General features: G+C 42.9%; 1 protein-coding gene and 1 pseudogene across 1 annotated transcript in view; both read right to left on the reverse strand.

The window, feature by feature from the left end:
• Positions 1-12996, reverse strand: part of Glb1 (galactosidase, beta 1) — a 102537-nt gene that overhangs the window by 22997 nt on the left and 66544 nt on the right. The window contains 2 exon segments of the mRNA XM_013028493.1: positions 2307-2396; positions 6770-6844. Coding sequence (XP_012883947.1) covers positions 2307-2396; positions 6770-6844 — 165 coding nt within the window.
• Positions 10402-10774, reverse strand: LOC105994857 (annotated as a pseudogene).

Below are 12996 nucleotides of genomic sequence, written 5' to 3' on the forward strand. Positions count from 1 at the left end.
TATATATATATATATATATATATATATATATATATATTTGCCAGTCCTGGGGCTTGAATTCAGGGCCTGGGCACTGTCCCCGAGCCTCTTTTGCTCAAGGCTAACATTCTACCACTGGAGCCACAGCACCACTTCCAGCTTTTTCTGTTGATATGGTACCGAGGAATGGAACCCAGGGCTTCATGCATGCTAGGCAAGCACTTTACCACGAAGCCATTTTCCCAGCTCATGTACTTATATTTTATAGACACGAATCAAAGGTGGGGTGCCACCTCTGAGGCTGAGGAAAAGTGTGCAGGGCTTTTAGGAGGAAGCAGAAGTCGGGGGGGGGGGTTCTTAGTCAGGTGGCTGAGGAGGGCTGAGCCTCAAGAGATGAGGAGGAGTCACTAAGCTGGGCCCCACTACTGAACCCTGGAACTCCACAGGTTCGTTGGAAATAAGTATTGTTTGAGCTTGTCCTAGAACTGAAAGAGCCAGGGCTCAGGATGCCAATGCCAGAGTGCTATAGGAGCCTGAGGTCAGATCAGGAAGAAAGGGCTAAGGACAATGGCTCAAGTGACCACTTGTTGACCTAGAGCTCTCTCCCCAGGCTCCAAGAGCAGTGTCCATGTTTTGTCAGGACTGCTCCATGACCCTGGAAAGCGGAAATTAAGTGCCATTCTACTGATGTACACACATGTATAGGCAGTGTGTACCAGGACTGAGAACTTGTCCCCAGGGCCAATATAAATGTATGTGCATAGAGGATAGCATTATTCAATGTACTGAACACAAGAGAGAGCTCAGCCCTGGTGACCAGATTCCTATCTCCAATTAACCACCCAAAAGCTGGAAATGGTTTGGCTCAAGTGGTAGAGCACCAGCCTCGTGCAGAAAAAGACCCTAGTTAAAACCTCAGTATTGGCGGGGGAAAAGGAAGGAAGGAAGGAAGGAAAGAAGGAAGGGAGGGAGGAAGAGAATGAGGGAGGGAGGAAAACTGATCAGAGCTCATCCCTTTCCCAGCCTCAGTGGGGCTCATAGCCATGGCCAAAAGCACATGCACGTGCACACATACATGTGCGTGCACACACATGTTGGAATAAAAGCATGAGAGTGAAAATAATTACAGTATACAAAAACTATACTAAGAGTAAACATGCTGTTACTATGTCACATTGCTTGCTGAAAGGAATCTCCATAGAATGGGGTTAAGACTACAGCACTGTGATCATTCTTGACAGGGCAGCAGGGTCCAGGGACCCCATAGGCATCGAGGATCAGACCGTGAGGAGAACATGTCTCTTCTGTTGTGAGCCTAATTATTGAGGGGCAGTCTACAAACAGCCCGAACTATTCACAAATATCCAGGTTGTAACAGAGATGGAGGAACAGTGTCAGACGAGAGAAGTTCAAAGAAGGATTATAAATAAATGCAATGGGTTGGAAACTGGATTGAGCAAAGAATTAGAAAGGTACTACTGGCATGACTAAAGATATTTGAACACAATACAAAATGTTATTAGATAATAGGGTAGTATTAATCTAAAATTTATTTTCATTTTTAATTACTTACTACTTTGCCAGTACCAGGGTTTAAACTCAGGGCTTCAGCTTGCTTGGTTTGCTTGCTCATGGCTGGTGGTCTACTATTTAAGCCATGCCTCCAGTCTGATCTTTTTATGGTGCCAGTACATGGGTTTGAACTCAGGGCCTCTCATCCTTGCTTGACTTTTTTACTCAGCATTGGTGTTCTATCACTTGAGCCATGTCTCTAGTTCTGGCTTCTCAATGGTTCATTCAAAATGAAAGTCTCCTGAGTTTGTCTGCCCTGGCTAGCTCCAAACCCCAATCCTTTTCATCAGAATAAAAAAGTTGTGAAAAGCTTCTAAACAAATATGAGGCCAGTGCCTAGAGATTAAACCTACGCAAAACTATAGACACTAAAAACCAAAATATGCTCTGTTCTTTTCAAAAAGAAAAAATCCAGTCCAAGAATCTAGTCCCTATACTATTGAGCAAACTAAAACCAGACAAGCGAATCACCTTGTGAAGTATTAAAATGGTGTGTTCCATGTCCAGTACTAGGGATTTATTTATTAGATCAATTGGTGCACTCAATCTGTAACTCCTACAGGTGTGTGAAGCAAGCCAAGTGACAGGAAGAAACAAGAGGAAATATAGAAAGATCACCCACTGTGCCAGCCTCAGGCTCACGGCCTGGAGAGATGGTTCCCTTTCTTGAGCTTTGAATCAGCTGAACCAAGAATGTTTTGGCCCATCTTCAAAGCACAGTAGAAAAAAGGTGGGGTGTATCTTTGAAGGCCTACCTGTTTCACCTGGATAAACGTCAAGGGATAATAGCTTTGTATAGGGCCACCAGGACACAGAACATCAAGAGCTTCTGTCACGGTTGCTACCTGAAAAGAAGCAAAGGCAGTTTTCCAGTCGCTGTGGCCGGTGACCAGTAATCAGAGAAGCAGCTCCCATGAAGTCAAAATATCAAAGATATTGGTGGATTTGACCCAAGTCCTACTTAAACCTCAACCATTCAAATCCCACTCATTGTTGCTTCCCAGTCATTTTTCGGCCCTCCTCATCTCTCTCTCTTTTCTTTCTTTTTTTTGGGGAGGCAGGGAGCTGGGGATTAGACTTAGGGCCTTGTACATGCTAGGAAAGCACTGTATATGCCATTGAGCCACATTCCCAGGCCCTGTTCTTAGCTCTTGATGAAAAATAGGAATGATCAGCTAGGTGCCTGTGATCTGAGGAGCGGGGTTCAAAGCCAGCCTGGGTAGTAATGTTCAGACATTTCTGCCCAGGCAACTCTTATCTCCAATAAACAACAACAACAAAAAGCCAGAAGTGGAGCTGTGGCTCAAGTGGTAGAGTGCTAGCCTTGAGCAGGAGCTCAGGGACAGCACCAGGCCCTGACTTCAAGCCCTAGGACTAGCAAAAAATAAATATATATGATCATATCTTTTTTTAAAAAAAGTTTCAAATATAGCCATTCAAATGATAATCTCCTTCAAGCTCCATGTGTAAGGTCCTAAAATGAATTAGAGATGAAAAGCTTTTTGCAACCTCTCCAAGTGACATTAACTTGGAAGCCAAGAGAGGCCAAGGACTCTTAGCCTAGATACGCTGCTATCATGTCACTTCTCTGTGACAAGTTCAATTACTTTACCTCTTCTGATCTAAGCTGGGTCATTATCAATTTGTATCTCTTTCTCACCATATTATCAGCCCCTTAAATGCAAGATAAAGCACTCATAGCAATATCCAGCACCAATAGATCATTTTAATATATATATTTTATTATAAAGATACTGTACAGAGGGGTTACAGTTATAAGAGTAAGGTAATGAACACATTTCCTATCAAGCATTGTTTCCTCCTTCTTTGTTTTTCCCCTACCATCCCTTCCCACCCCCACCTCCCCAACTCCTCCCTCCCCCCACCACTAGATCATTATAAATATTCACGATGTTCAATTCAATTCTGTATTCAGACAATCCAAGATGCTTATTCCAGTGCAATAACAACATCAACACCCCTCAATTGTTGAGTCCTGTATACTTCAGGTCAGAAGGAGCATTGTACGATTGTACCATACCACGGAACCACTGTACCAAACCTTGTGAAGCCACTACCAGCCACCCAGGGGGACAGGCATGACTGTCCCCATGTTTATATGAGGAGCAGTCTCAAGAGGGCTCACTTGAGCAAATGTAGAGCCAAGATTTACCATGATGTTTGGCTCCCAAACCCAGGGCATTCCATGGCCTCATGATAATGGCTAACATTTGTTTGTTTATTTATGCTGATATTGGATCTTAACTCAAGGCATAGAGTTCTGGGTTAGCTTTTTCACTCAAAGCTAGACTAGCTGTGTCACTTGTATTATATTCCTGCTTCCAGCATTATGCTGGTTAATTAGAGATTAAGAATCTCTCAGATTTGTCTGCCCAGGTTGGCTTCAAACCTTTAGCTTCAGATCTCAGCCTCCTGAGTAGCTAAGATTACGAGCATGAGCCACCTGCACCTGGCTGGTTAGGAATTTTATGAATGCTTTCCAAGGTAACTTTGCTACTTGTGCAGAATCAAATAAGCGTTCTAAATTATGATTCTATGAAAGCAGCTACTCGCATGGTGGTGTTCTGTGAGGACAACTAAAGGAATTCAACTCACAGTGAAAGCTTTATGCTATTAACTATGCTCTGCATAAATTTAACTCACTTAATGTTCTGATATTTTTCCCTTCATGGTAAACATAATTCTGGTATTAAGCTACTCTGTGTGCGTGCATGCATGTGTGTGTGTGCATGCATGTGTGTGTGTGTGTTTGTGTGCGTGTGCATGCAAGTGCAAGTCCTGAGGCTTGAACTTAGGTCCTGGGCACTGTCCCTAAGCTTTTTTTGTCCAAAGCTAATTAACAACTCTATCACTTGAGCCACAGCCCCACTTCTGGCTTTTTGGAGGTTAATTGAAAGTCAGAGTCTCATAGACTTTTCTGCCTGGAGTGGTTTTGAACCATGATTCTCAGATCTCAGCCTCCTGAGTAGCTAGGATTACACGTGTGAGCCATCAGCACTCAGCATAAGCTACCTTTTTGTTGTTAATTTTATCATGTTAGTTTAAACAATGGGAGTTATTTTCTGTTGCATCAAAGTAAATTTTCATAGCTCTAAAGCCAAAAAGCTTTTCCTTTAGTAGCTGTGGCAGTGAACAACTAGAAAATTCTCCCTTTGTAAGTGTGATTAATGTCTGATTGATCTAAAGGGAGATGCCTATCAGATCACAGTCTTTGAAGAATGTAGCACACAGACCTAAGGCCAGGTGGAAACTATTACGACAGCTCAAGCAAGCAGATCAGAAGGCTTCCTGAATGGAAAAATCATACAATCAGGTTTGGCATTTTGCTTCAAGATAAAAACTTACAATGCTATTTTAGAATCTCAAGATTTTTTAAGAAATAAGTAACTGTTCATGGTTTCTCTTCTTGTAAATATATGTAGGAGTTAGGGATTATAAGGGGAAAACCTGAGGACACAGAGTGCCAAAACAAATTGAATTTGGATAAAGTCATTTCTATTAAGATCTTTCAGTCTTTTCTAGAATTAAGATGATCATCCCTCCCTTCTTATTTATTTTTTTTGCCAGTACCAGAGCTTGAACTCTGGGCTCGAGTGCTCAAAGCTAGTGCTCTAGCGTTTGAGCCATAGCTCTACTTTTTGTGTTATTAATGAGGAGATAACAGTCTCATGGACTTTCTTGCCTGAGCAGGTATTGAAGTACAATCCTTAGACAGATTTCAGCCTCCTGAATAGCTAGGATTACAGGCATGAGTTACCAGCGCCCAGCATCCTCCTCTTAAAAAAAAAATTGGCTTATATTACTTAAGAAGGTGGGATGTAGAAAAAGATTATTGTTGGGGGGGGAGGGGGAGGCTGGGAAGGGATGTGAAGGGTAAACAAAGGAGGAGGCTGCAATGCTTGGTAAGAAATGTATGCATTGGGCTGGGAAGGTGGCTCAGTGGTAGAGCGCTTGCCTTGCATGCCTGAGGCCCTGGGTTCGATTCCTCAGCACCACATAAGAAAAAAGCTGGAAGTGGCACTGTGGCTCAAGTGGTAGAGCTCTAGCCTTGAGCTGAAGAGCTGAGGGACAGTGCCCAGGCCCAGAGTTCAGGTCCCACAACCGGACCCAAAAAAAAAAAAAAAAACAAAAAGAAATGTATGCATTATCCTGCCCATGTAATTGTAACCCCTCTGTACAGAAAATCAAAAAAAAAATAAAATAAAATAATAAAAAAAGATTATTGTAATTCTAATTTATGGTTGGTTTCTAGCCTTTCCCCCTGTTATCTCACTTTCTAATTAAGTCATAGGCCATAAAAGTTAGGACATGATTTTGATTGAAGCTAAGTATAATATGACAAGAGATATCAAAATTCCACAACTTGGAGAAATTCCTTAAAAAGGAGCAAAATGCCAGGTACCGGTGACTCATAGCTGTAACCTTAGCTACTAAGGAGGCTGAGATCTGAGGATCATGGTTTGAAGCCAGATGGGGCAGGATAGTCCATGAGATTCAGCTCTAACTGCCCACCAAAAGAGCAGGAAGTGGAGCTGTGGTAAGGGCTTTTTAAACTTGAGGACAGTGCTAGTCCCTGAGTTCAATTTTCAGTACTGGCATATGTGCACAAACGTACACGTACACATACACACACAAAAGGAAAATTATAATCTGGCAATGGTGGCTCATTGAGAGGCTGAAAGTGGAAGGATCATGGCTTTTGGCCAGCCTGGCAGAAAAGTTCATAAGACCTTATCTTGAAAACAACCACAATAAAACTGGGCTGGAGGCATAGCTCAAGTGGTGGAGCACCAGCCTGAGTTTAAACCCAGAACTGTCCCCAAAACAAGTGGATAGGGAAAATTATGGAGAAGAGCTTCTCAGGCCAGAATAATGAGATGGCCTGTCATATCCACAGAGTCCTAGCCCTGCCCAGGAAAGCTGAAAAGTGAACAGAATTATCTGCGAATGCCCATTACTCCATTTTGTGCAAACGTGTGCTTCCTGTGAACATGCACGCATTATCTTCTCATCTTCTCCTCTCCATTTCCCCAGAAACAGCACCCACTCCCAGGCTCGCTGAAACCCAATTCACAGAAAGCTCACAAGCCTTTCCCTGGCCAGCACCTCGACCCACTGCAGCTGAGCTCTACTTCCTTGCTCCTGGCTTCCCCCCAGCACTGCTGTTATTTATGTACTTTATTTATGTATTACTTACCTTTTCCAGAACAACTTTTCCATATGCATATTTGGGTGTAGATGGAGGAATAGGTCCTTCTGGAATTCCTTCAAACTATAAACAAGATAAAAAAAACAAAACAAAAAAAAAAGAGAGCGAGAAAAGAAAAAAAAACGGTTAATCCATCAAAAACTGATCCTTAAAATTTGTTTTTCCAAAAGGGAGGCCAAAAATTCAAAGCTCAGGGCTGGTGATTCCTGGAAGGCAAAGGAAGAAAGGACTTATTCTGGGAATCATACAGACAATTCTAGAACCAAAGGCTTGAAACAAATGGCAAAGATGAGCATGAGGCTAGATGCTCGGAGTTCAAGCCTGCAATCCTAGCTACTCAGGAGGCTGAGGTCTTAGGATCACAGTTCAAAGCCAGCCCAGGCAGGAAAGTCCACCAGACTTTTACCTCCAATTAAGCACCAAAAAAAACCCCCTCAAGTGGAGCTGTGGCTCAAGTGGTAGAGTGCTAGCTTTAAGCAAAAAGCTCAAAGGCAGCATCCAGGCCCTGAGTGATGACTTGGGAGAATATTTTCAAATTCTTATAAAATGTATAAAAGCCTGGCAGTATAATCCTAGTTACTCAGGAGGCTGAGATTTAAGGATTGCAGTTTGAAGCAAACATGGTAGGAAAGTCCATGAGACTCTTACCGCCAATTATACAACAAAGCTAGAAGTGGAGCTGTGGCCTAAGTGGTAGTGTGTTAGTCTTGAGCACAAAAGCTCAGGGACAGTGCATAGGCCCTGAGTTCAAGCTCCAGGACTTGCTCCAGGACACACACACACACACACACACACACACACACACACACACACACACACACACACACACACACACACACACACACACACACACACCTGAAGTATTTAAGAGTAAAGGACTGTGTTGTATTCAATTTTCCAATGGCTTACCCACATACATACATACAAGGGAGAAAATAAGCACAATAATGGAACAGAATGAAATACTGATATGGGTAAACTTGAGTAGGGAATATAACTTTTAACTTTGGAACTATCTTAAGTAAAAAGCTGAAAAAATGTTATTAAGTATGCATTATATCCAATACGCTCACAAAATTTGAGCAGTTTCACTTAAGGCCTTTCCTAATTCTTAAGTTCTTTGTTGCCTCTAAAATTATTTTTCTGTTTATTTCATCTTGGTCTATTTCCTATTGCAGTATTTATGGTTGTTCACATGTAATGGCAATGCCAAGAGATGTATCAACTTTTCCAGAACCATCCTATCTAGCAGTCCTGTTCTGTAACAGAGCAAGTCTTGCTCACCTGGAAACTCTGTTTTAGGGTGATTTAATAGAGTCATATCAGGTGGAAGGTCTTTGCCCTTGGGTTGTTTGCTTTTAAAACTATTTTTAAAGAAAAAGATTTGTAGGCCGGGTGCCAATGGCTCACGCCTGTAATCCTAGCTACTCAAGAGACTGAGAACGAGGATCATGGCTCAAAGCCAGCTGGGGCAGAAAAGTCCGTGAGACTTTTATCTCCAATTAACCACCAGAAAACCAGAAGTGGTGCTGTGGCTCAAGTGGTAGAGTGCTTGCCTTGAGCAAAAGATCTTAAGGACAGATCCAGTCCCTGAGTCCGAACCCCAGTAACTGCCCCTGCCCCGCCTCCCTCCCCCACACACAATTAAAGGAAAAAAATTCTCTTTTTTTGACTAGTGGAAATAATCCCTCCCTGATGAACTATCTGAGGGACAGAGGAATAAAAGACTCGATGAGAAATACATTGGGGTTAATTAACTGTCTCATTTCCAGCTCAATTATGTTATACCCTGTATTTACTCTGTCATGTGCCTGCATTGCCCTGACTGTAACAAAATACCTAAGGCAGGCTAGCTTTATAAAGAAAAGATGTTTGCTTGGCTTACAGATCACTGCAGCAAGGGCAGAGTAGCAGAATAAACTTTGGGGAGAATCTTGTGATGGATAGTGGGAACACATGCAGAAGGAAGAGATCTTACTTCACAACAGGAAGCCACAGAGGCCTAGTGGGGCCAGGCTCACATTTTCATAATAACTACCTTGGGAAAACAAACTACCAAAGTTCTAAGAAAAATATCTTAATTGATCTAAGGACCTTCTATTAGGTCTCACTTCTTTATTTCTTTTTGTGCCAGTGGTAGGGTTTGAACTCTTGGCTTTGTACTCTCCCTTGGCTTTTTCCCTCATGGCTAGAAATCTAACCCTTGAGCTACTCTTCTACTTCCAGCCTTTTGGGGGCTAATTAGAGATGAGAGTCTCATGGACTTTGCTATCTGGGCTGGCTTCAAACCACAATCTTCAGATCTCAGCCTCCTGAGTAGTTAGGATTACAACTGTGGGCTACTGGTACCCAGCTCTAGGCTCCAACCTAGCAATGCTGTTTCTGAGCTCTTCAGCTCAAGGTGAGTGCTCTACCACTTAAGCCACAACACCACTTCGGATTTCTGGTGGTTAATTGGAGATAAGAGTCTCATAGGCTTTCCTGCCTAGGCTGGCTTTGAACCACAATCGTCAGATCTCAGCCTCCTGAGTAGCTAGGATTACAGGCATGAGCCACCAGCACTGGGCTCTACTTCCTTTCTCTAGTGATCTTTTGAAATCCCTCATGCGTAGACAGCATCCCTTTGGTTGACTTCATTTTAAAAAATTTCCCTTCTTTTGTCATGGCAAGCTACATGGTAGGCTGAGATCAGGAGGACTGAGGTTCCAGGTCAACCCAGGGATAAGAATGAGTCCCCGTCACAATCAGTAGCAAGGTACAGTGGTTTGGACCTGTTATTCTAGCTCTGTAGGAAGCATGAATAGGCAGATTTTGGTCCAAGAGAACCTGGGCATACATTTGAGACAGCACGGCTAGGCCATTAGAATGCTTGACTGGCAAGCACAAGGCCCTGAGTTCAACACTCAGTATTCCCACCCCCATAAATCCTTTATCATCTTATAATATTTTGGAACAGAAAAGAGATGAATACAATAAGAACTTTCAATGAAAAAGTTCTTTGTGTTTCTAATGTTCTATGAATCTGCATTTCTGTGACATTAAAAGAAGGCATTAGCTGAACTCTGCGCCCAGGCCTGGAGTTCAGGCCCCATGACCAGCAAAAAAAAAAGGCATTAGCCAAGTGTAGTAGTATATACCTTATAATCCTAGCTAGAGCACAGAAATTTGGGCAGTTTTTAATATATTCTAGACTGTGAACTTGTGATCATTCAGTGCTAGGATTACAGGTGAATACCTCAGACCTGGTTTTCTTAAGCTTTGAAAGTACTACAAAATCACTGTCTGTTTCTTGGTCAGCTAAACTCTGGAACAAAACGTGTGTGTGTGTGTGTGTGTGTGTGTGTGTGTGTGTGTGTGTGTGTGTGTGTGTGTGTGTGTGTGTGTGTGTGTGTGTGTAGCTACTGGGGCTTGAACTCAGGGCCCGGGCACTGTTCATTAGCTTTTTCTGAAGGCTGGTGCTCTGCTAATTGAGCCATGCCTCTACTCCATAAAAGTCTCATGTACTTTCTTGCCTGGGCTGGCTTTGAAATATGATCTTCAGATCTCTCAGCCTCAAGGTAGCTAGGATTACAGGCATGCCACCAGTACCTATCTAGAACAAGTCTTTTTTTTTTTCCAGGTTCATAATTTATTGTACAAATTGAGTATTACATGATGAGTTGACATTAGCTTCTCCAGGCTTGGGAATTTAACAGATGAGCTCAGAGAATTTAGAATCCATTTATGTTGCTTTCACAGTTGGAGTCTTTTTAGACCTTAACTTAAAGCATAAGACCAGCAAAGCAATGCCTATATATGTGGCCAGCACACAATTCATTCTACCCGTGAGAGAATATGAGTTGAAATACTTCTTAATACCAGTGAACTGGAATTGGCCTTCATTTTCTGCGTCTGCCATGATGTCAATCTTTGTCAAAGTCACAAATTCGACGGCCGATGTCCTTCAAACAACGAAGACACCGACTTAACCTAACCAGAAAGAGTACGCCTGCCCCCGCCACTTGCACACAACAGTAGAACAAGTCTTTTTTCCCCTCCGTTTTTTATGTCTCTCCTTTAACCTCCCAAAGACAGATAAACAAAACAATACAAAAAAACAACAACACAAAAAAACTTCCTGTTTCCATTTCCTGGAGTTCATTTAGATAAATATTATCTTCTTTTTTGTTGTTGTTTCTCACTGGTTTGAACTCAGGGCCTGGGTGCTGCTCAAGTCTAGCATTCTACCACTTTGAGCCTCAGATCTACTTCCAGTTTTCTGGTGATACTTGGAGATAAAAAATCTCTTAGAGGGGCTGGGAAGGTGGCTCAGTGGTAGAGTGCTTGCCTCACATGCATGATCGATTCCTCAGCACCACATAAACAGAAATGGCTGGAAGTGGCGCTGTGGCTCAAGTGGTGGCCTTGAGCTGAAGTGCTTAGGGACAGTGCCCACGGCCTAGAGTTCAAACCCCATGACTGACCAAAAAGAAAGGAAAAAAAGAGTTTCTTAGACTTTCCTGCCTGGGCTGGCTTTGAACAGTGATCCTTAGATCTCAGGCTCCTGAGTAGTTAGGATTACAAGCGTGAGCTACCAGTGCCCACCTATAAATATTATCTTATATGATCAGAGGCACATAGGCATTGCCTTTCTGGAATAAAACTCAAAGCAAGGCTTTTTATTTTTTTTAAAGAAGCAAAGGGGGGCAGTACTGGGGTTTGAACTCAGGTCCTTGAACTTTTTTGAGGGGGGGTCTGGTTGTGGGGCCTGAACTCTGGGCTTGGGCGCTGTCCCTCAGCTCTTCAGCTCAAGGCTAGCACTCTCCCACTTGAGCCACAGCGCCACTTCCGACTTTTTTCTTTTTGCTTATGTGTTGCTGAGGAATCGAACCCAGGGCCTCAGGCATGCAAAGCAAGCACTCTACCACGAGCCACCTTCCCAGCCCTTGAACTTGTTAAACAAGTACTCTACAATTTTTTTTTGTCTGCTTATGTGGTGCTGAGGAATCAAACCCAGGGACTCATGCATGCAAGGCAAGCGCTCTACCACTGAGCCACCTTCCCAGCCCTGTACTCTATAATTTAATGCCAGCCTCCAGCCCTGTTCATTTGCAGACAACTTTGGAGATGGAATCTAATGAACTTTCCTGCCTAGGCTGGCCTCAAACTTCGATCCTCCTCCAGACCTCCCAAGTAGCCTCCCAAGTAGTTTATGGGCATGAGCCACCAGCATGCAGCTTTTAAAACAAGTTTTAAATGCATTCAAAAGCATAAAAAGAAATTCAGCAGGAGGAGGGGACACTGCCCTATAGTATTATAGTTCATCCTCAAAGTCAAAGTGTTAACCATGTCTGGTTGAGATTTACCCACACCAAAGAGGACTATCTCAGAAAATGCAAATGTCATAAACTTCGTCATGGCTTGAAGACTGTCATGCAAAGGTCTTTCTGTGCCCTTCAGCCCTTCACCACTGAGCACAGGCTAATGTAGTCTGCCTGCAAAGCCTCATCTCCTAAGTCCATGTGAGTGAAAGATACTGCCTATAACTGTCTAACATCCCTCCTCCTGAAATTGATTCAAAAGGAGACATTTTCCACTCCTTAAATCTTTGAATCACCAGAGCTCTATATGGAGGTAGTCATCCGTCAGTTTCCTTTCCTACATGCAAGCAAATATTTCATATACACCTTAACCAATCAGCCAACTGAATGTCTATAAAGGCTCATGAGAGAGTCCATACCTCCTCTTCTTGCTTTTTGGGTGGTGAACTGGAAGTAAGAGTCACATGGACTTTTTGAACTACAGATCTCAGCCTCCTGAGTAGCTAGGATTAGATATGAACCACCAGTGCCTAGCCCACTAAATCTTTTTTTTTTTTTTTTTGCCAGTCGTGGGGACTGAACTCTGGGCCTGGGCCCTGTCCCTCAGCATTTCAGATCAAAGCTAGAGCTCTACCACTTGAGCCAAACACCACTTCTGGTTTTTCTTCTGCTTATGTGGTACTGAGGAATCGAACCCACGGCCTCATGCATGCAAAGCAAGCACTCTCCCACTGAGCCACCTTCCCAGCCTAAATCTTTTTTTTTAATTATTGTTATTATAAAGATGATGTACAGAGGAGTTATAAGTTACACAAGTCAGGTAAAGATTACATTTGGGTGGGGGCGGGGGGTCAACGCTATCCTTTCCCTTCTTCCCTCCCACTAAATCTTTTGTGCACATTTTTTTTTTTTTTT

Source organism: Dipodomys ordii, unplaced genomic scaffold (genome assembly GCF_000151885.1).
Source record: "Dipodomys ordii isolate 6190 unplaced genomic scaffold, Dord_2.0 Scaffold110, whole genome shotgun sequence".
In the NCBI taxonomy this organism is placed as follows: domain Eukaryota; kingdom Metazoa; phylum Chordata; class Mammalia; order Rodentia; family Heteromyidae; genus Dipodomys; species Dipodomys ordii.